The sequence below is a fragment of the Podarcis cretensis genome (assembly GCF_951804945.1).
Source record: "Podarcis cretensis genome assembly, chromosome: 3".
NCBI classification, from domain to species: Eukaryota; Metazoa; Chordata; class Lepidosauria; order Squamata; family Lacertidae; genus Podarcis; species Podarcis cretensis.
In genome coordinates this window covers 41068178-41092671 of record NC_137172.1, presented here as the reverse complement: position 1 = coordinate 41092671, position 24494 = coordinate 41068178, and the positions used below count along the sequence as shown (strand labels likewise).

Here is a 24494-nt window from a genome sequence, read left to right as displayed (position 1 = left end):
TGTATTCTAGACATTTTCTTGGTGACTTTTTCATTATTCTGTTTGGTTTATCTTATTTAAAATACTCCTGTCCACACTTCCATCACAATATGGCACCAAGACAGGGTATAATAAAAATATAATATACTTGCAAAACCAAGTGCTGTGTTGAATATAGTGTTTATCATTTTATCAAGTGCTTAATTGAACAAGAAAATGGAACCTTAGAAAGCCACTGAAACCAAAAGGCATGGCTTTTTCTTTAACTAAGCTACATATAGAGCTGCTAGTGGGGAAAACTGCAGTGAAATTCGCTTAAAAATCTGCTACTTCATGAGGTAAATGCAATTTTGCTCCACTTGGAAGTTTGTATGTTTTCTGAATAATTAAAAAAACACTTTGTGTCCTCTTTTGAAAACCTGTTTTTGCTCCCACGCCTTTGTGGTGGTTAATTTCAGTAGATACATTTTATTAGAACTTCGCATATTATTAAAATCAGTAGAATTTAGAGGAGAACAACTCAGAATTCTGATGATTTTAATATGGATGTGCTCCCCCCCCCATTTGTTTACACCACCCCAAGATTTCTGTGCTAGGTGGTATAGAAATGTTTTGAGAGACTATAAATGTTTGCATGGCAGGGAAAGCTTTAATGGTTAGGGATCATCCCATCATTACACCAGTGTGTGATGGATGAACCCACACCCAAAGGACTACTGCTGCCAGTGCAATTCAAGGCCCAAAGTTCTCTCCAACCGAGCTGTCAATTCATTTGATTTAAGGGAGGCTCATTTCCCAAAAGGTGGAGTAAGTTAGGCTTTTAGCACAAAGTTGCTCCATGGCTTGATATCTAAATAACTCTGCTGTCATGATTTCAGATACTGGATTTTGGAATTTCCTGCAGAATTCAATCTGGACCTTGGTTTGGTTCGTCTGACTGAGGAGTTTCAAGAACTAGCCAGCCACCTAGGTTACGAAGAGCACATCCATCTTATTGATATCTCTAGCATGTAAGGATTACCATCTGTGAGGACTGATTATTCAGCCAGGACTTCCTAGTAAGATTGCATATTGATATTGACAGCTGTGGCAATACAGCAAAAAGGGTAAAGGAGGTGGGAGAGAACAATAATTAGGTAACTTGTCATCCCAGTACTGATCATTGTAACATTTTTTTAAATTCCTCTTCTTGTTCTTTGTGGTGTTATTTTTTTTTTTATTAGAAAAAAGCCACTAGTTAAAATAAATATAAAATTTGGAACGTGTCTCTCTGATGTGTAATGAAGTAGAACTCTGTGTTTGCTACTTCAGTTGACTGCTATTAGCAATGATAACTAAATTGACTCACCGGGTTCAGAAGTAATATATGTCTGAATGCCATTTGCTGGGGACAAACAAGAAAGAAAGAGAGCTGTTGCCTTCATGCCCTGGATTTGTGCACCACCTGGAGGAAGGACCAGGCCAGCCAGCAGCAGCTGTTGAGGTGGCACAGGACAGACACCATTACTCTCCTGTCTTCCCAACACAATGAGCCACTGGCGCTTACCGAGAGGGAAGAGGGAGTTGTGGGGAACTTGGCCCACTGCAGCAAATTGTAAAGGAGCCAGTCTGACACTCGCTGCCATTCATGGCATGGGACAAAGCTCCTCATCCCTCCACTCTCTCACTATGCATTCACCCATGTCTGCTGTGTTGGAAAGACAGGAGAGCAGTGGTGCCCCCCATACACACACTGCCTCACTGGCTGCTACTGACATCGACTACCATTAGAAACTGAGGTGCTGGATGTAATGGGCCCTTGTTCTGATCCAACAGAGCTATTCTTACAGACTCGTCTTCAGAAAGTTTCAAAACAGCTCTCTGTTTAGGTAAAGGTAAAGGTAAAGGTACCCCTGCCCGTACGGGCCAGTCTTGACAGACTCTGGGGTTGTGCGCCCATCTCACTTAAGAGGCCAGGGGCCAGCGCTGTCCGGAGACACTTCCGGGTCACGTGGCCAGCGTGACATTGCTGCTCTGGCGAGCCAGAGCCTCACACGGAAACGCCGTTTACCTTCCCGCTGGTAAGCGGTCCCTATTTATCTACTTGCACCCGGAGGTGCTTTCGAACTGCTAGGTTGGCAGGCGCTGGGACCGAGCAGCGGGAGCGCACCCCGCCGCAGGGATTCGAACCGCCAACCTTTCGATCGGCAAGCCCTAGGTGCTGAGGCTTTAACCCACAGCGCCACCTGCGTCCTCTCTGTTTAGGTAAGACATAGCTAAATTGGTTTTTATTTCCTTTTTTGTGGAACATCTAAATTGAAGGAGATATCACTGTTTGACTTCACACAAACAAAATGCAGGGGGTTTTTGGCAGTGCCATCACTGGGTTCTAGTTCCATGTTTGTATTATTGGGTGTCAGATCCTGAAAGTGGCTTCATCATTCTCTCTTGCAGTCCCTCTTATGACTGGATGAGGAGAGTCACACAAAGGAAAAAACCTTCCAAGAAGGGAAAAGCTTGTTTGCTGTTTGATCACCTGGAACCCATTGAGCTTGCCGAGCACCTCACTTTTCTGGAGCATAAATCTTTCAGAAGGATCTCTGTAAGAAACCTACAATTTCTTACGGCACTTGGGCTTTACAGCTCCTATTGCCCATTTCCATGACTCTGGATATGCATTACATCAAATCTCAAACCATGTAACACCATGTGCATTACTTCCCCCAACGATTTCTGGCAACTGTAGCTGTAGAGCCACAATTCCCAGCACCTTTAACAAATTACATTCCCTGGGATTCTTTGGGTGAAGTCAAGATATTTAAATGCGCTTTAAATGAATGGTGTGTATGCAGCCTCAGTGCTGGCTGATCTGTGTCTACTCATTGCTTGTTGGCTGTAGCATTCTGGGGTCATCAGTGCAGTGCCTGTAGGCACCCTTATTTTTCCTTCCACCCACAAAACCTGTTACACCTTCCCTGCCCCCATGCTTACTTCTCCCTTCATTCTGATGTGGAAAGAGTGGTTATCATACCACTACCTTCACCTTGAAAAGCACCTAAAGGTGAAAGAGGAAGGAAGAACAGCAGTGCTCTTTTCTACTTCTTCTTTTGGCTTGATGCACTTTTCAAGGTTTAGTTTGGCACCTGATGCGCTGAACAGAAAGGGGAATGACTGAAAGTGTAAGATGGAAAGGAGAGTGATGTAGGAGACATGGGGAGGAAAAACAGAATGATTGTGAGACGGCTGCCAGAAATGGGGGTGCTACAGGAGTTGGGGGATATTGTGTCTATGAGAGAGGTGTGCATATGCAAACACACAAACTGGATCCAGTAAAGTAGATCCTGTTGAAATTGCTTATTTTTTAATGAGTTTCCCCCTACAAATCACCTACAAATCACAGGTCACATGTGTCCCATTAACTAAGCCATGAAAATAATGGATCGGATGCTTTCCAGCACTACTGTGATAAAAAAAATATGGATCCAAAACACAGATCCTTAAAGATCCGCATAGTTTTTACAAGGGAACTGCTTAGAACCACCATCAAATCATCAGGCACCTTTGTGTCCACAGACGTTTTCTGTATTTCATTGGTGGTTTTGTTGGCATCCTTTGTGAACAAATGGGGAAGTTCCATGAGGATCTAATGTCTTGGATCAAGGTGTTTGTGCTGCTTGCTGCTGGCAAGCTGCAGATCTGTGGGTGGGATTCAGCTAATGAGTCCCATAAGTGTAAGCCCTGCGCAAGGACTTCTGCTTATGCTCAGGTTTCATTTTTGAAAAGAAATATTGCAAAGATACCACAAGGCTTCACTGTGTTTCCTCATCCAAACAGAAATGAAAGCTAGTAGTGCTCCCTGTCCTTCAAGGGTGCGCAGTGTTCATCAAACAATAATTAAATTATGTGCACTGAGGACTTTTTTTTTAAAGGTCAGATTTCCTAAGTTAAAGATCTTACCAGGGAATGTTGGTCTACTCCAGTATATGTCCTTTTTGTGGTTTAGAAAAGCCATATAACAATGAATTTGTCTAGTTTACAGATTATCAGAGCTATGTGATCCATGGTTGCCTGGAGAACAACCCAACTCTGGAAAGATCAATCGCTTTATTTAATGGCATCTCCAAGTGGGTCCAGTTGATGGTCCTTAGCAAACCAACCCCTCAGCAAAGGGCAGAAGTAATCACAAAATTCATCAATGTTGCACAGGTAATAATGACCTTGGAATGAAATACTGTGGTATGGAGGTCCAAAATAAAGAGGGTATGTAGGAAGCCCAGATACAGTGTTCATAATAAGGATTATGTTTACATTCTGTTTATCCCAGTGTTACTCCAGGTATCTTGATATTGTTCCTAATATAAGTGGCTAGTTGGGAAGGGGTGGGGAAGGCAACAAACAGTGCTGGTGGCAAAGGACATCCTTTTCTTGTACCTCTGTAAATTATTGACTGTGAAAGGGATTTGCTGTTGTAAATTCTTGCTGTAGATTTGTTGTATATCAAAGATATTGTTCTCCTGCATTAAAATTTTCCAGTGCAAAAACTTCCACTCTAGCCAATCAAATGTTTTCTCTGCATAGAGAAAATAAGTGCTGCCTATATTTGATTATTATCAACTTGTTAAGCCTTTCTGCTATGATAGCTGTCCAGTTTTGGATGCTTTGAACCTTAGAGTAAGAGATCTGTACCTAAATGGGCTATAATTACCACTTCAGCTTCTGCTCATGCCTTTTGTAACAACTTAATTGTAGCTATGGCATTATTATGCATATTAATTGTTGAACTATGCATTCCTCAATTTTCTTATAAAATACAGTGGTGAATCCTACTGTCATGGGTGATTTATTGTTCATAAGGTTTATATTAGTTTTGTTTGCTTCTAGATAGGAACTTCTAAAATATTTGATTCAAGATTAGAGGATTTTGGTAATATTATTCCAGCTAATAATTCATCATTTACACATTTAGGTGGGTTTGGGGATGTCCCAGTAAAGTTCATTTATTAATAACTCTACTAGGATAGTTTGAAGAGAGAAAAAAGAAATTCAGTTTGGCAAACAATTTTTTGCCTTTCATTTTTAACATAGTTCTCATCAGGCACCATGCCAACAGTCAAGAGCTATTATTCTAGGCCTTGCACATTGGAACAAATAACTATAAGGTAAAAGGGTAAAGGACCCCTGGATGGTTATGTCCAGTCAAAGGTGACTATGGGTTTGTAGCGCTCATCTTGCTTTCCGGCCAAGGAAGCTGGCGTTTGTCCACAGACAGCTTTCTGGGTCATGTGGCCAGCATGACTTAACCGCTACTGGTGCACAGAGGACTGTGACGAGTGCCAGAGCGCACGGAAGTGCCGTTTACCTTCCTGCCACAACAGTACCTATTTATTTACTTGCACTGGCGTGCTTTCGAACTGCTAGGTTGGCAGGACCTTTGCTTGTTATTATCAGTTGGATTATCTAGTAAGTGTGTGTATGATTGCAGATAGAGACATACATTTGGCTTGTTAGAACAATGAAACAGGTAACATTTCATCAACAAGTAAGCAATGTGTCTAATTTCTCTACAGAAACTTCTTCATCTTCAAAATTTCAATACCCTGATGGCTGTTGTGGGAGGACTAAGCCATAGCTCTATTTCACGTCTCAAAGAAACTCATTCTCACCTTTCCTCAGAAGTTTCAAAGGTATGAGAGCACCTCTCTTGTAATGGACTCAACGTCTGTGTAAATATTATATAGAGGAACATTAGCAAACTCAAATGTAATCTTTAAAAAAGATGTCCTTTCTTACTGGAATAAGGGAGACTGAGAACAAGTGAAGGTGCCTCATACTGAGTCAGGCCTTTGGCCCATCTAGCCCAGTCTGTTTATTAGCAGCATCTCACCAACATCTTGGGCAGGATTCTTTCCTACCCCACTATCTCTTTTTTAACTGGAGGTTCTGGTGATTGAACTTGGACTTCCTGCATACAAACTATGTGAACTCCTTCTGAGCTATGATCTTTCCTCAAAAATGTGCTGGAAGAAATCGTGTGAGTTGCTTCTGTTATTGGATCATGCCCCTCACTGCCATCCCCCCCCCCCCGCCAAGAAAAGGTTTCCAGTCCTCCCAGTATGATTTTCCTAAGCGCTGCCTTTTTAAGATAAATCAAAGCAATGTTAAGGATGCTTTTGCGGAGTTTTGCTTCTTCTATACTTTGTTTACAGGACTGGAACGAAATGACCGAGCTAGTCTCTTCCAATGGGAACTACTGCAGCTACCGCAAAGCTTTTGCTGATTGTGTTGGCTTCAAAATCCCAATCTTAGGAGTCCACCTGAAGGACCTGATAGCCGTTCATGTCGTCTTTCCAGACTGGATCAATGAGAACAAAGTCAACATAGTAAAAATGCAGCAGCTTTCAGTCACCTTGAGTGAGCTGGTTTCCCTGCAGACTGCTTCTCACCATCTTGAGCCAAACATGGATTTAATTAACCTGCTAACAGTAAGTTCCGTTAAATTTGAATTTGAAAACATTCCTTTTCCTTCCATCACTGTCTCCTTTGAGGGCAAGGAGGAGATGTAAAAGGCAGGGGTGAATTTGGTAGACTTACTAATAGAACAGATTGCACATTTTCTGGAAAAAACCCCAAATAAATTAGAGAGAAATAAAAATGATAAAGACATGAGAATATTCAGATACCAGCTAGGTGGGAATTAACCTGCAAAGAGACTTACTTCATTTCTTCAAATACTTCATTTTACGTTGTAGATTATTCATTTCACAACTTTGATGAACAATTTGCACACATAATTTATCCTTGTCGTATGATAAAATAAATTCACACCCTCTGCTGAATGTGCACTGATATTGGCCTGGTTTGTACAACATGGTAAACCAAACTATAGCTTCCAGTTCATGGTTAGTAAGGAGAGAACTGAACCACAAGCCTGGGTTTGGGCAACACACTAAACCAAAGCTTAATGGCCCCTCAGTATTTTATTCAAGTTGGCATCCCTGCTTATGCCCCTCCACACACATGCACACAAGTAGTATCACTGCTGCATAGCCTGCTTATTAAAATTCTTTCAGCCTTTTTTTAAAGTCTTAATTTGTGTGTCACAGCGATGGGGCAGGGCAGGGAATGAATATTGAAAGCTACATAACAGAACAATAAACAAATTTGGGTGTACTCTCTCTGTTTTCTTTCACACAATTATTTTTGTGGGCACACATTTTCCCTTCTGAACCACAATGTTAGCTGAAGCTCCTTTAATACAACTCACAGTTTGGCACATCTCCATGCCAATACTGATTTGCAGGGCAGCGAGGCAGCCTCCATGGCCAGGAGAGGGTCTGATCCTCCCTGGGATCTTGTGGGGTCTCACAAGCTCACATGGCCCTTTAAAGGGTCTGGCCACCCAGGATCATGTTCTCGCTCCAACTTGTCCTGTGACTCAGCATTCACATTCTCAGCATTCTTTCTCCAGCAATGGCTGACCAGAAAGATTCATAAGCATGAAGATGCAATTGTGATATCCACCCCATGCAGTTGGTTCTCATAGTTAGGTAGCCAGAGAGATCCAGCTTTAATAGGGAGGGTGTCCATGTGGCTGTTGTAGCTGGAAGCCAAGAGAACTCTTTCCATATTAAAAAATAAATATTTTATGTTCAGCATCTGAATGTCAGTTGACAGCAAAGGAACAGATTATTATCTTTGTAACATTTCCACCTCTGCTCTCACACTGTAAGGTAAAAGGTAAAGGGACCCCTGACCGTTAGGTCCAGTTGTGGCCAACTCTGGGGTTGCGACGCTCATCTCACTTTATTGCCTGAGGGAGCCGGAATACAGCTTCCGGGTCATGTGGCCAGCATGACAAAGCCGCTTCTGGCGAACCAGAGCAGCGCACGGAAACGCTGTTTACGTTCCCGCCGGAGCAGTACCTATTTATCTACTTGCACTTTGATGTGCTTTCAAACTGCTAGGTTGGCAGGGCTCTCACACTGTAGTACAGTATAAATAACAGTTCAGAAGCAGCCTTCTGCAGCTTGCCCAAATGGGGTCAATTCAGATTGTGAGGAGCGCTGTATTTTACACTCTTGTTTCCTCTGGAATCCTTGGTCCAGTTTTATATCTGGATATTTGGTATTCTTCCATTCTATTCTTTGCTCATGTAAATACATTGAAACTTTTCCCACCCTGATAGATACGGCTGCAGCAAAATAACAAGATGACTGAAGGGGAAAGTGGGCTGCAGGAAGATTGCATGCAGTTCACGTCACTGCAGCAGTCTGAACATTGGCAGCAGCTGTTGGTGTTGACGTGCGCTTTGCTGAATTTTATATAATTCAGTCTGTATAAGGAGCTGAAGTGCAAAATGGGCTTCTTTCAGCTCTGCTAAAGCCTTAGTGAGAGCAAACCTCGTATCTCCTATAGCAAAATACAGAGAAGCTTCCCTGGAGGATTCTTGCCCTGATAATTTGTTGCAGTTATTGTTTACATTTTCAGGACTGCAATAATAATAATAATAATAATAATAATAATAATAATAATAATAATTTTAAGACACTCAAGGCCATTCTTTCAAAGACTCATTACAAAACTGCCACTGCCTTTCCTATAATCAAAACTAATCAGTTTTAGCATTGAGGCGGTATTGCAGAAGTAATGTCCACTGCAGCTGGTACAACATGCAAGCCTCCATCCCTGTGTCTAGTGGGGCTGTGGGTTCGGATCAACACGAGCTACTTCAAAACTTACAGTGTTTAAAGACATAGCCTGGGATTCAAAGAAACACTTCAGGGAATAAGGGTTGTGCAGTGGGATCTTTATTCAACCACCTTTGAAATGGAAGCACCCTGAAATGGATGTGACTTGGGACTTTTGGATTAGCATATTTCCCTTTTCTACCTTCATGACCCATTAGCATACCAGGAAGCTAGCCTGGCTATTCCAGGAATTCGAATCCTTGCTTAGATTTTAACACTTGCCGTATCCAGAAATTAGAAGGGTCTTGGCTTGCTGCCTACTCCCCACCCCAAACTCAGAACAGTATTATTAAGAATAAGTGAATTTAAGGCTGTTGTCCTTGGGCCCTAAATCAGAAACAAAGGATGTAAATGTGTTTTTTTTCTCACATTCATCTCTTGTTTTCCTTGCACTTTCTACCCTTCCCCTTCGATTGTTCCATCGCAGCTGTCAAACGTCTGATTGAAAGCAGTTTGAGGCAGGGCTCCATGTTGTTTTGCTTAGGTGGTGCACTATACAAACAATAAATGAATTAACAGTTATAATTAGTGTGGAAAGTGGAGGTACACTGAAGCACAGAACAATAGTTTGTATGCTGTGGTCTGTACCACCTCTGAAACTATGCAAATATCTGGAAAGCCCCAGGTGCTTTTACAGTCTGTGAAAACTGTGGTGAATACGTTCTTTTTAATCAGACTGAAACTAACTCAGAGAAGTCACTTTTAAATATAAAATCTGTACAAAGGACAAAGCAGGGCATGTTGGAGCTGCTGCTGCTCTGTATGAGAGTGAGGCACATAGATTCCTATCAACTAGAAAAGGGACACACTTCTCCACAGAATGACTCTAGGTGGAAATATGAGACCCGCAAAATCATGTAGTACTCAGGCCATACTGTTCCTCAGGGTCAAGGGGCTCGTGTGTTCAGCTTCCCTATTGCAAAATGCAGTGACCTGTTCCTTCTTCCTGTCAATTTTCTGATTAGTGGTACCTTTTTGTGTGGAAGCCTTGCTAGAACAGTGCTCAGAGAGGCTGCTCTGGAAGCTGGAAAGCCAGCCTCCCTCTCCTTTTCCAGGGGCAGCTTTGAAGATTGGCTCAATTATTTATTTTTACCTAATGTGAAGAAAGGGACGCAGGTGGCGCTGTGGGTTAAAGCCTCAGCACCTAGGGCTTGCCGATCGAAAGGTCGGCGGTTCGAATCCCTGCGGCGGGGTGCGCTCCCGCTGCTCGGTCCCAGCGCCTGCCAACCTAGCAGTTCGAAAGCACCTCCGGGTGCAAGTAGATAAATAGGGACCGCTTAACAGCGGGAAGGTAAACGGCGTTTCCGTGTGCGGCTCTGGCTCGCCAGAGCAGCGATGTCACGCTGGCCACGTGACCCGGAAGTGTCTCCGGACAGCGCTGGCCCCTGGCCTCTTAAGTGAGATGGGCGCACAACCCCAGAGTCTGTCAAGACTGGCCCGTACGGGCAGGGGTACCTTTACCTTTACTTTAATGTGAAGAAAAACCAAGGTGAGCAAAAGAGGGGGAAATGCAATTTATGCAGCACAGCAATAGCCCTAGGAGTCACATGAACAGCTTTAGGACTGATCCAAGATACTCAGCTGAGGGCAGAAAAGATAAATGGTGCTTTATTTCCTTGCTGGTTGGGGCTGAAGAGACCTTGTAGCTCAAAACATCTAGAGGACACCAGGCTGGTGAAGGCGGATAATTATTTTTACAGATACCTCCCCCTTTTCAACATCTAGGACTCGTTCGCAGCTTACAATGATGAAAATATAAATGAAAACCTCAAAAATTTAATACATCAGGGGTTTAAACAAAGAACATAGAACATTTTAAAACATCAGAAAAGCATTCATGATGCAAAGTCCTCCTGAAATAAAACAATGTTAACCAGGCATCTGGAACTCAGGAAAAAGAGTTTGACAGAGTTGGGATCACAGAACTGAAAGCATAACTTCAAGTTCTCATTGATATAAGTCCTGCATCTGGTCCATGGTGGACCACTAATAGTGTTCCCCCAGATGATCTCAGTGATTGACTTGGAGTGTACAGAGTAAGACAGTCTTTGGGGTGTCTTGACCTAAGTTATTCAGGGCTTTGTACAAGAACCTTGAACCTGACCTAGTAGCAGGTGGGTGTCATGTGTTGCTGTTAGTCTTTCCCCATCACTAGTCTAGCTGAAGCATTCTGCATTAGCTGGAGCTTCTGGATCAGACCCAAAGGCAGTACCATGTTGTCATCCAGCCTACGCAGCTCTCGTGTTCTTATTGCACAATGCATTTTGGGGAATGGCCCTGTGGTCAGTGAAAGGGAGACCCGAATCTTCTGACTTTTAACAGTTGTGTGGAAAGGGGAATTTCTGCAGGTGCAGCCCTTTGCACCCCTTGTCAATCTGTCCCACCAAAATTCCTTCTGCTGCACAACTGTCAAAGATAGCAGATCACCACCCTCTTTTCAATATGATCGTCGTGATTTTATGCTTTGAATATTACCTGATGCTGAAGCAGATGTGTGGGTCAATTTCTGTTCTGTGTCGTGATTTATGTTTATGAACAGTGCTTTTTTCTGGGGGAACGCAGGGGTACGCATACCCCTAAACATTTTGTGAATCTAAGTTTGGCTTCATTGAGGGGCAGTATTTCAATATGAGTGGGGAAATGAGAGTACCCCTTTAAAAAAATTGAGAAAATAAGCACTGTTTATGAGTATTGAGATTTGTTTGCAAATGTAAGGTTTTGCGCTGGGGCAAAAAGCAAGCAGGAAGAAAAGTAGCCCGACTTGGACTATGTTCAGGAGATAGCAACCTTGGTGTTATCTCCACCAAAAACTGTGGCATTCAGTACAGTTTCTATACAAAACAGCCTCTGTTTCTTCTCATGTTTGCAGTTGCAGACAAACACTATCTGGAACTGCACAGAGGCCTTGCAGCAGAAAAATCATGGGTGGGGAAAGGATCAAGCACCCCAGACCCAGGGGCATAGGAAGGGGGGTGCGGGGGTTGCAGTCCACCCCAAGTGTCACCCTGAGGGGGGGTGACAAAATGGCAGGCGGCACTCACTGCGGGTCCTGCAGCACGCCTGAGCTGTACATCTCGGGTGTCTGCAGGCTCCGCGCTGTCTGGCTGCTGCCTCTCCCCCGGCTGTAGGGCAGCCGAGGGCGCGCGTGCGCAGATGGGTCATTAGCCCCACCCCTGTGGGTGATTCGCCCCGGCCCTTGGCACCCCACCCCGGGTGCTGAAGAGGTCTCCTACACCACTGCCCAGACTCTCCCCCCACAACTGTGTCTGTTGAAATATTGTGATCTTCTGAAGCCGTTGGAGTTATGTTTCTCTTATTTTGTTACACTTCTTTAGTTCCGCCCCAGTAATTAAAATAATGCTTTATTATTATTATTATTTTGGTTTGACTCTTAGCTTTCCCTGGATCTCTACCACACAGAAGATGATATTTATAAGCTCTCACTGGTGCTCGAGCCAAGGACTTCAAAATCAGTATGTAACTTTTCATGGTTTAGGAGTGTTATAACTTTGTAATATACTTGGGCTTTTTTTAGTAGTATTTACTTTCTTATTTATTTAAGAAATGCTTCTCTGTCAGGAAGATCCAGCACTACTCCCTCCCCCTTATTAATATTCACAGCAGGATGGGAGGGAATGCAAAATGGTCCAAATCCTTACCTTATTTTTGTATGAGAAATTGGGGAAGGGGAAAAGTTGGAAGTAAAATTGCATTGCTGCATACGCAATTGAAAAACGAAATGTGCTTCCTGCTTCAGAAGTTTTGCCATTTTTGATTGTCGATACTTTTTGTTTATTTATTGCATATTCACCTGTGCCCAACACTCTAGAGTAGAATGTCACTGATTATTCATTGATTACCAGGCACCCGGGACAGTGACGGCATTGTTGACGGTCACTGCCTTTCATTGTTGCCGTTTCATTCTTCCATTGTAGTAATATGCAAAGGAATTGGAGAGAGAAGGAAACAGAGTCACATTGTTAAAAAACAAACAGACACAGGGCGGGATTCAACCAAGCGGTTTCTGTAGTGCGGCAGAGGCTTTCCCCCCTCTCCTCCCCCCTGCCCCCATTGCCAGTTGGAGGGGGGACCCAGGAGAGCACTTGGGGTGGGGGAGTGGAGATCATTCTGTCAGGCAAGCAGAAACGCTTGTGCCGATGGAACAACCATATTAGTGTGATGTTGTATCTTCACTGCAGCCATTCCTTCTGGTGCAATGTTATTTTCACTTGTGATCTATTTCTTAGACTAAGCTTAAGTATTGCACTACTATAAGGGGTAATGACTTACAGCCTGTATCTCATGTGAAAGTTGAAACACAGCTTTGGACTCACTCTGCAGCAAGCTGTGCATCCTTTGAGAAGTCACCCTTAACTTCATTCACAGTGAGTCTTAAAAATCCTTTTTTATTTTGTTTGTTAGCAGCCTACCTCTCCAACAACCCCTAACAAGACAGTGGTGCCACTTGAATGGGCGTCTGGAGTCATACCGAAACCTGACCCAAACCTTATTAACAAACACATCCAAAAACTAGTTGATGTAAGTATTTGAGAGAGTGCTCAGAATGACGTATGTATAGTATGCTCAAGGTATGTATGTATAGTATGTATAGTATGTATGTATGTATGTATGTATGTATGTATGTATGCTCAAGGTATACATGGGTGTCAGTCAGGTGCAGGAAACCTTTGGCCCTCTAGATGTTGCTGAACTACAACTCCTGTCTACTATGTCTACTACTACTATGGCTTGCCGTTGTTTTACTGATTATAGTTTAGATATTATTATAACTGTTGATTGGATTTCTGTTTAACTTTTATATGTTATTATTATGTTATACTATTCTAAGTAATGGTTGAATGTTGCTATTTTGATGTAGGCTGCCAATTTTAAAGTTATGTTTTGTATTGCATTAGATTGTTAGAAGATGTACATTTTCTGTTTCTTCAGCTTGTAAACCGCCTTGAGTATTGTAAGATAGAAAGGCGGTATACAAATTAAAATTGATGATGATGATGATGATGATGATGTCATCCCTGGCGAGGATTACCAGGGCTGATGAGAGTTGTAGTTGAGCAGCACTTAGAGGGCCAAAGGTTCCCCACTCCTGGCGTCAGTGAAGGATTAGAGATGCAGTTCCTCAACATGCATAGGATTGTATAGCATAGTATGTGAATATGTTGGTGCAGGCTTAAAACATAAAGCACAGTTTTACAAGTTGAAGAACTTATTTCCTGTTATTATATTTGAAAACCAATCAATTCCAGTGGAATGAGTTATGACTGGCAAACCGGTCATGGGATGTGCAATGTTCTTAGGGCTGCTTCACAAGCAAGAATATGCTACATAGGTAGAAAGCCATATAGAAACCATGGGCATGTGCTGTTGCGCATAGGTGCACTTCAGCGCATGTGGCATCCTTTTTAGACAGAATCTAAATTCATGTGGGTCCATGGGGTCACGAAGAGTCGGACACGACTAAACGACTAAACAGCAACAACAAAATTCATGTGGGAAATCATGCCTAAAGTACACTGTGGAAGTGAGGACTAATGCACCCTATAATTATCACTCTACAGGGTCCAATAGGTCTAATTGGCTACGAACATTGTCAAAGAGGAGTCAATTTCAGGCGGCAATTCCATCTGTACTGAGGTGCCAAGGTGCCCTCTGGTTAAACTTCTAGGCAGCTGGCCAGAAGCATTTTCAGCAGGAAGGAGTTCCAGGACTTCTGTGCTGCGATCCAGATCTCCTCCCCTTTCCCAAAACCTAGAAGCTTAAGGGTTTTTTTGTTTTTGTTTTTACTTCTCGCAGGGGTGATGAACCTGTGGTCCATCCGATGTAGTTAAACTACAACTCCCATCATTGCTAGCCTTGGTCATGCTTTCTGGGGCTGCTGGGAATTGGATCCAACACCTACCAGAGGACCACAGGCTTCCTACCTTATAAGGGTGGCTTGGTGCTCTAGGTGAGATCCTAGCCCTGACATCTTAATTTGCCCAGAAGCTTCTATACATATAAATTGGCATGTGCAATTTGTTCTGCAATTCTGGACCTGGGCTCCAAATTCTTTAAGGATCTAACAGTATCCCTGGCAGCATGTATGAACTGCAGCTCCTTTATTACAAACCCCCACCATTAACAACCCCCAATCACCCTGCGGGGTTGGAAAGCACAGTATTTAAAATCCATAATGAATATATAAATGTATTTACCTTTCTGTTGGTGGGCCTTTAAGTGGAGGTTCACTTACTCCGCAGCTGACCTACAGAGTCCGTATCAATAGGATCCAGGGATCAGGTCCAAATTACCTCTGAGTAAATGTGAAGGTTTCTCTTTCATCCTCGATTGCACAGAATATCACATTGTTGGTGTCACCTCTGATAAGGCCCTGCTCCTGGTAGACTCCTGCTCAACTCAAGTTAGCAAGGACACCCAGAGTAGGACCTTAGATTGATGAATGAAGTGCACAGGAGAATATGTTAGGAAAGGGGGAGGTGTGCTTTCATTTAGTGGTTAGTTGAATCATCTTTCAGTATGATATAGACATATCAGTTCTTGATATGAATCAGTTGTTGAAAAGGTAAAGGTACCCCTGCCCGTACGGGCCAGTCTTGACAGACTCTGGGGTTGTGCGCCCATCTCACTTAAGAGGCCAGGGGCCAGCGCTGTCCGGAGACACTTCCGGGTCACGTGGCCAGCGTGACATCGCTGCTCTGGCCAGAGCCAGAGCCAGAGCCAGAGCCACACACGGAAACGCCGTTTACCTTCCCGCTGGTAAGCGGTCCCTATTTATCTACTTGCACCCGGTGGTGCTTTCGAAATGCTAGGTTGGCAGGCGCTGGGACCGAGCAGCGGGAGCGCACCCCGCCGCAGGGATTCGAACCGCCGACCTTTCGATCGGCAAGCCCTAGGCGCTGAGGCTTTAACCCACAGCGCCTCCTGCGTCCCACAATCAGTTGTTAGAAGCTGGTTTTTGCTTTAAGATATTCGGCATATAGTACCTGACCTTCAGTATTGTTCTTCATTTAATGGTTGCTATCATTTTACTTGGCTCTGATTTTAAGGGAAATTGTGTTGTCATAATCTATTGCTCTTTACTTTCCACTGTATAATTTTCTTGCATTTTTCAGTCTGTTTTTAGGAACTATGACCACGACCATGATGGCTACATCTCTCAAGAAGACTTTGAAAGCATTGCAGCTAATTTCCCTTTTCTGGATTCGTTCTGTGTATTAGACAAAGATCAGTAAGTGGTCTTGCTCTTGTTATGGTTTTGCAGTGCAACCTTCTGCAAGTTTACTCAGAGGTAGCTCCCTACTGTGTTCAGTGGAGATTACTATCAAATAAGTGTGCATAGAATTGAAGCCTTAATTTAGAAGTGTCAAGAAACAAACAGAAATTACTTAAATTTGTTTTAATTTATACCCAGCCGTATCCAGAATGACCAGGTGGGTGTTGGCGTTTCCTTCTCTCACTCATAATCTAAACAGCCCATGGAACGAGTGATTAATATTCCCATTTTACATGTGAGAGTGACCACACAGTGTAAGCTGTTTAGTTCAGGGTCCAAACTCAGGTTCTGATGCACATAGGTGAATCAGAAGTGTTTAAGGGATTGTGGCCACATAGGTAGAACTTATTATAAATAGAAAGGAAAAAGGATGAACAATACTCACAGAATGCCTGTTATTTAACCTGGGTTGTGTCCTACCCTACCATTCCAAGTGGAACAGATTTCCACTCATACAAGTGGACTTTCCCTTCCTTTTTCACCGCTGGCAAGAATTTGGGAACCCTGTGGAGTAGACTGAGGGACTGCAGGAGGGGAGAGAAAGTCCCGTTGTGCTTGTAAAAGTCTATTTGTGCAGCATTGTATATAACCCACTGATTATTTCATGAAACTCTGCATCATACATAAGCTACATGGAACTGATCACTCATTGGTCAGTCGCTATGAGGATTGCAGGTGAAAAGTTCTGTTGTTCAGTATCGTTTTCTAAAACAAGAGAGACTGTGCCCATGGAGAAGGGACAGGGTGCTCTGTTTTATCTGTTGCAGGGGCTGCCAATGAGGTCCCCTCCAGACGTCGTTGGACTCCAACTCCCATAAGCCCTAGCTAACCTGGCCAGTAGTCAGGGATAATGGGAGTTGGAGTCGACCCGATCTGTGGTTTAGAACTAACAGATCTCTCCACCTCCCCTCCCGCCCCCCCCTTTCTTTTTCTTTTGAAACAGGGATGGCCGTATCAGCAAAGGAGAAATGATGGCGTATTTTCTGAGGGCCAAATCACAGCTGCAGTGTAAAATGGGACCAGGTTTTATACATAACTTTCAGGAGATGACCTATCTTAAGCCAACGTTCTGTGAGCATTGTGCTGGATTTGTAAGTATGGATTAGTGCAGTTCTAATGTACTTGTGGGCTAAGACATATTTGTTTCTTCATTTTTTATAATACACTTTTTGTCCTGCTCTGTTTCAACGGCTTGAATAAATGTAAAAAACATCAACCGCACACACTTGTTTTGTAGGAGCGTCTAAATAAACCATATGAGAATGGTATCAAAAGCGATGGAAAGGGGTTAAATATACCAGTTGTGGGGAGGGAGGGGGGTCGTGACTCGGCAGAGTCAAAGGGAATGTATGGCGTTGTTACAATTTGTTGGAAAAGAATATGTAAGGAAAACAATAAAAATTTACTTGGAAAAAAAAGAGAATGGTATCAAAAGCAAGGATGCCTGTAACTGAAGGCACTGGAGTCTGAAATTGAGCCCTACAGTGCAGTCTTAGGAACATAGGAACATGAGCCTATCTAGCTCAGGGCTTCAGACAGGAATATTTCCAGGTCCTCCCTGGAGATAGCAGGGATTGAAAATTGGGGCACGCATTTGTGCACTCTGACCTACAGTACAGCGCTTCGTCTGTCTGTCTCATACATGCCTACTCAGAAATAAGTCCCACCGAGCTCATGGGACTTGGTCCCCAGGCCAATGTGGATAGCAGAGGTGGGGAATCAAATCCAGTCATTGTATGAAATGGGTCAAATTTGTCAGGTGGGCAGAACCACCCACCTGCTACTTACCTGACCTTACAGTGACATCAGGTGATAAGGTGCTTTCAAGTCCCCTGGTGCTTTGAGGTACCAATCAGCTGACCGGGTCTATTTGCAGTTGGCTCCTGCATAATAGCAGGGCTTGAACTGAGCACCCATCAGGTAATAGGGCACTCAGTTCAAGCTCCACTTTTCTGCAGGGGTCAACTGCAAATGGCACAGCGGATCCCAGTGAGCTTGAATCAAATGCCTGTCTGCTGGTAGGCACTCAGTTCAAGCCCTGCTTTTCTGCACGGGTCGGCTGTACTATGGAGTTCCTATGAGAAACTCAGTAGTGCAGCTGATTCCTGCTGGCTTGCTGTCTCTGTCAATCAGCTGATTGGTTGTGACAGGAAGTCTCCATTGTGAATGCCCTTTAAGGCTCCCAGTTATGCATTGGCAGTAGCAACTCTACCTGCCCCTCACCTGATGTCACATAAGATGCCAGGTGCAGGGCAGGTGGGTATGGTTTGAAGAAACTGGCCTCATGGGACAAATTGGGATGCTTGTGAGGCCTAATTTGGACTGTGGGGTGGAAATTCCTCAATTTTAGTGCACAAAATTGCAACTTAACTGCTGTTTTTTTAAAAATCTCAATGTTTTTAATCCCAATACAGTGGTACCTCCAGTTGCAGACGGGATCTGTTCCAGAGGTCCAGTTGGATCCTGAGGTTTCCGCAACCTGAGGACCGCTTCTGCGCATGCACGCGTGGCAAAACCCGGTAAAATACTTCCGGGTTTGCCGCCCGTGCATCCCGAAGTTTACGCAACCAGAGGGTTACATAAACGGAGGTTCGACTGTGTGCCAAAATTGAATGAATTAAAAATGTAGAAATAAACTGTGTCTATATGTTAACAGCTTAAAATGTAGCTAGGTTATTCTTTTTCTCAATTCAAATCGAAAATGGTTTGGTGGGAAAACCACATCAAAATGCAGTATTTTATAAGATATGAATTGTAGCAACTGTTGTGTGTACACCACTGAGAGTGTGCAGGATTGTGTATCCAGCCCAGAGTCCTTATGGTGATCTGTTGAGTCAGTTCTCCTGTGCTGCCTCACTTGTTGGTCCTGGAAATGGTGAGGGCCAGTGTGCTACCTTAAGCCTCACAGATGAATGGAGAGCTCTTTCTAACAGGAAGGGTGTTGAGAGCAGTAATTTCCTGTTTGCACTTTTGTAGCCTTTTGTTCCTTCCTTCATAATGAGGTTGTTTTCTTTCCGGCTTTCTTTTTTATACCTTTTTATACCTTTTGTCTTTTAATTGCAGCTGTGGGGTATAATCAAGCAAGGATACAAATGCAAAGGTACTGTAAATAATGTGGGGCTGCCAATTGCAAGTCATAGTCCCTCCAGTTTGTAACATAATGAATCTCTTAATTGCTGGCAAATGAGCAATGCCACATACCTCGGGTTACATACGCTTCAGGTTACAGACTCCGCTAACCCAGAAGTAGTGCTTCAGGTCAAGAACTTTGCTTCAGGATGAGAACAGAAATCGTGTGGCGGCAGCAGGAGGCCCCATTAGCTAAAGTGGTGCTTCAGGTTAAGAACAGTTTCAGGTTAAGAACGGACTTCCATAACGAATTAAGTACTTAACCCGAGGTACCACTGTACAATGCACTTTCGACCTCAGATGGATCTAGAACAGTGGTTCTCAACCTGTGGGTCCCCAGATGTTGTTGGACTACAACTCCCATCATCCCTTAGCTCTGGCTTTGCTAGCTAGGGGTGATGGGAGTTGTAGTTCAACAACACCTGGGAAACCACAGGTTAATAATAATAATAATAATAATTTATTATTTATACCCCGCCCATCTGGTTGGGTTTCCCCAGCCATTACAGAGACGTAAGTCCCACTGTAGTCAGTGGTGCTTACTCCAAGGTAAGTAGACATCAGGGACATCTTAAGCATATCCGGCGCCGTGGTGCAAAGATCCCTCAGGCTCCCACCCCCCCACTTCCCAGAGTTGTCAACCTTTTCCCAAGCCTCTGCGGGGATCCCTCCCCTCCCGCAGAGGCTTGGGAAGGAAGCTGCATGCCCGCCAGCCATATGGTTGATGGGGCACAGCTGGCGTGCGTACAGGGAAAGGGGAGGCCACTGGCAAAGCCACGCAGTTCCCCCACTCGCTGGGGCGCCCCTGAGAGGCCAGCGCCCTGGCACAATTTGCCAGTAAGCCCAATAGGAAAGACGGCTCTGGTAGGCATAGCACTGCAGCCTTAATCACTCACAGGCTGAAAAACTATTTTCGTTCTTTAGCTCTTCAATTCATTTTAACACTCAGCTTCTTTTAGAAGCTGTTCACCTTGTCAGATGCTGTGCCACTGACTGCTGTTCTTGCTATTAGTGAATTCAGACAGTGCATGCCAAAACCTATGTGGCCAATATGGAGCAACTGAGAAACAAGAGGGAAGCATGTTTGGGGAGTTGTGAAGTTTGCAAATGTACAAAATAAGCCTTCAAAAACAACAAGCCTTTGGGGAGGAAATACCTCCCTGAAACAGCCCAATGGGGACAGAGCATGTGCCGTAGCCACAAGCTGATAAATATCAGTCAGAAGAAAGAAACCCAAACAGAAAATTGGGGTGGGGTGCAGGGTGGAATAGTGTATACCTGTGAAGGGCATGTACGGCTGGCCCACACCATAAAACTTGCACTGCGACATTTTGTTGCAGCTCTTGTTTGTTTGTAATTAATTAATGGCATGTTCCAGCTGAAATTAAGCTGCAGTGAAAAATCTGGCATTTCAAAGTGCTTAGACCTTGTACCCTGCTTAACATCTCCCGTCATGGTGTGTGCATTGAAAAGCAACTAATTCTAGCACATTGGAAGGACGCTTGGTTACTAATGCTCTGGGTTGGCCTTTTGTGACCTTATTAAGTAATCACTAACTCCAAGACTGGAACTGCATGTTACAAAAAGCCTAACAAATAGGTTTTCTTAGGAAACACCACTTTTGGAGTGGAGAAACAGTGAAGGAAGGGGGGGAGTTTCTCTTCCGCCTGCAACCTTCCAGTTTCAAATTAGAAGCGTATCAGCTGCATTTTCCCCTTTGAAGTTCCAAACTCTTTGGAAAGGGTTCCCCAACAACTTTGCCCTTCATTTTATGTCTGTCATGTTTGTACCTGTCAGTGCTGATCATAGTTAATAATGATAAAGAGCATTCTCATTGCTTCACAGAAATAATAATTTGCATGCAGCCCTAGATTCTATTCTAGTGTGACATTTCATGCTTGGCTTCCACTCACATCATGCCACTTACGTGGAAATTCCTCAGACAGACTTTGGAAGCTTTTACAGAGTTGAATTTTTTTTGTCGTTGTATGCATCTCTTTGGAAACTGTAGTTTGCCAGATCCAATTTTTCTTTTCTCTGGCAATTTATTCCAGATTGCGGTGCTAACTGTCATAAGCAATGCAGAGATCTGCTAGTTCTAGCCTGCAGGAAGTTTGCCAGAGGGATGTCACTGGGTAGCAGTCATGGTTCTTTGCCTAATAGTCCATCATTGCCAGCAGGTAAGAGAGGACAACAATGGGTTGTTGAACAGTTTTCTTTGTTGCGCAACAATGCATCACATGAGTTTCCAAGGGTGCAGTAGCCATTGCTTTGATAAAGCAAGGAGCTTCTTTTATTCCCAAGGATATCCTCAATAACCTCTCTCCCACAATAAATAGCCCTGAAGTGAGATAGATGGAGTATCCTCTCCAGTGAGATGCATGTTGCCCAGTTTGCACAGCTGATCCCAAAACCTCACTTCCATGTGTTTGCATGTGAGGCTCCATACCAGAGTAGTGATCGTTGCCTGTGAAACCACACAGCTTGCTCAAATCACGTGATCAGCACTGCCCTAATCATTTAAGTGAAATTGTGAATATTTGAAACACCGTTGAGACAGCCTGCAGACACCCCGTTCTGCCTATTTGGGGACGTTTTCAGGTCAGGTCACTTCTGAGTTCGGTACGATATGCTTGTGTGCGGACATGCACATATCAAACACGCCTAAAATGGTCTCAGCCTGTACTTCTTTAGGCAGCACAAAGCTAATCTGTGGAACTCCCTCCCACAAGAAGCAGCAGTGGCCACCAACTGGATGGCTTTAAAAGAGGATTAGACAAATTCATGGAGGAGTGGGCCATCAATGGCTACTAGCCATGATGACTGTTCTCTGCCTCCACAGTTGGAGGCAGCAGGGCTTCTGAAAATCAGTTGCTAGAAGCCACAGGAAGAGAGAGTGCTCCTTACCATCAGAAAGTGCTTCTGAATGTTTAGTTGGAATCTCCGTTCTTGTAACTTGAATGCATTGGCTTGAGTCCTATGCTCTGGAGCAGGAGAAAACAAGCTTGCTGCATCTTCCATGTCACAGCCCTTTCGATATTTTAAGATGGCTAGCATATCTCCTTTCAGTCTCCTCTTTATCAGGCTAAACATACCTAACTCCCTCAACTGTTCCTCATAAGGCCTCCTTTCCAGACCTTTGATAATATTGGTTGCCATCTTCTGCACATGTTCAATATCCTCCATTAAGGACTGCCCTTGATCAGGACCCTATACTTCTGTTCATGCAGCCTAGAATAGCATGAGGGGTTTTTTTGCTGCTGCATCACACTGTTGACTCATGTTAATCTTGTGGTCTACATGGAATCATTCGCCATTCTGGCTGGGACTGGTGGAGAACAGCTGGAAGGCCATGGGTTCCCCACGCCTGGTAGAAAAAGGTGATTGGTTTGAAGGAGACAATGTTATTAGTAAAATTAATCTCTACTTCTTTCTTCCCCTTCGTAGTGCAAGGTGAAGTATTTAACTTTCCTAGTGTAACTCCACAAAATCAGGATCTAGATAGCAGAGCAATCACACTTGTCACCGGCAATTCTCGAAAGATTTCGGTCCATCTACAGCGGGTAACCACCAGCCAAGCAACCCAGACAGAGCCGCTGTGGCATGAGTCTGGTTGGGGAGATTCAGGACCACACACCTTCCCCAAAATGAAGTCCAAACTCCATGGGAAATCGGGAAAGAATAAAGGCTTTGCAAAGTGGGAGAATGAAAAATCGAACATTCAAGCCAACATGGACACTGCAGTAGGAACTACAGCACATGTGTTGGACCAGAACGGAACAGAAACGCTCCTAGAAAGACAGGAAATGGAGGTGGGTTATAGGATGTCATTGAACGTTTACTGTAAGGGCTTCTGTGTTTTCTCTGAAGTGCTACAATTCAAGTTGTGCCTAAGAATTTTCTTAGATGGGGCAGGACAAATGCTCACCATTCAAGACCATGAGCATTAACTTAATTTATCTGTGGAATTTTTTGCCACTGTGGCAGTTGTGCATCCTGTTATATGTAAATACACATATGGTTCATGTTCTGACCAAAATATTTAAATAGAATAAATCAAATTAAAGCTTGGCAATTGGAATACTAGCTTGAGAGTTAATTTGTATAACCTGTCACATGGTGCAGCTTTTGCTGGTTCAGACTGCCTGCTCACTTTATATGTAAAAAAACCTTTCTGCTCATAGCATTGTATGAGCCTAGATTATTTTGTTCCCCAGAGTTGGGGATGGATTTTTGTTACTGATTTTTAACGTCTGGTAGCATGATTAATTTGTAATCCAGCATATGCCACCTTGGGCACAGCTCATTGGGGGGAAATGTCATACAAACTAGATCCATTAATCACCTGCAGAAACATAGGGTTAAAATATGGACCTCTTCGCACCACATATAGATATGGAATTGACTACCACAAGATGAAGTGATGCCCATCACCTTGGATGGCTTTAAACAGGGTTTAGACAAATTCATGCGTGAAACAACTATTATGTGCTGTGTCTGGTATTGGAGGCCATCTGCTTCTGAATGCTAGATGGGGGTTTCAAGTGGGAGGTGCTGTTGCACATCCCATAGGTGTCTGGTTGGACACTGTGAGAATAGGATGCTGGACTAGATGAGCCTTTGGCCTGATCCATCTTTTCTTACATTAAGCAGTATGGTCCAGCTACGTAACCCTGCTGGTTATATAACTTGGTCCTTAGAATATAGTATCTAGAATAGCTAACCAGAATACCTCGGGTTGAAGTTGCTTCAGGTTGAGCGTAACTGGTTGAGAAGTAACGGAACGTGTTACTTCCAGGTTTCGCCGCTCACACAGACACTCAAAATGACATCACGCGCATGCACAGAAGTGGCAAATCGTGACCCGTGCACGCGCAGGCGCGGGTTGCGTTTGCTTCAGGATGTGAACGGGGCTCCGGAACAGATCCTGTTCACATCCAGAGGTACCATTGTATTAAGATCTAATATATATTATGTCATTTTTTGTTTGTTACAGGCTAGTTGAGTGGCTGCTGCTGCTGCTGCAAAGCTGGAAGATAGTTCAAGGAAGCACAATGTGATATTCCATAAATTGCCAGATTTGGTTGAACATCATTCCATTGTCAAATTCAGCAGTTTGGTTTTTTCCAAAATCACCTGTGAAAGAAATTTAATGACAGAGTTACCGTATTTATTTTTGTTCACATAGGTTAAGTAGTTTGATCAGTCTTGCACAGACAGAAAACAAAGGAGTGTTATAGCTCCAGCGTGTCATTATCTGTTTCTATTTCTCGGGCAGCTGTGGTTCCAGACTATTTCACCAGCAAGGACACCTTGGCATCTGCAGCAATCACAGTTGTGGAAACCTGCCTGGCACATGTTAATAT

At 43.7% G+C, this 24494-nt stretch overlaps 1 protein-coding gene across 1 annotated transcript; it reads left to right on the top strand.

Moving 5' to 3' along the window:
• The first annotated feature begins 206 nt into the window (after positions 1-206).
• On the top strand, positions 207-24277 carry RASGRP3 (RAS guanyl releasing protein 3). Its single transcript, XM_079969515.1, has 14 exons — positions 207-317; positions 858-989; positions 2413-2560; positions 3991-4164; positions 5526-5642; positions 6165-6440; positions 12101-12178; positions 13128-13244; positions 15839-15954; positions 16943-17090; positions 19063-19099; positions 21183-21308; positions 22576-22940; positions 24125-24277. Exons 1-14 carry the CDS (start codon positions 313-315, stop codon positions 24131-24133), a joined length of 1848 nt encoding a protein of 615 aa, XP_079825641.1. The 5' UTR covers positions 207-312; the 3' UTR covers positions 24134-24277.
• The last annotated feature ends 217 nt before the right edge of the window (positions 24278-24494 follow it).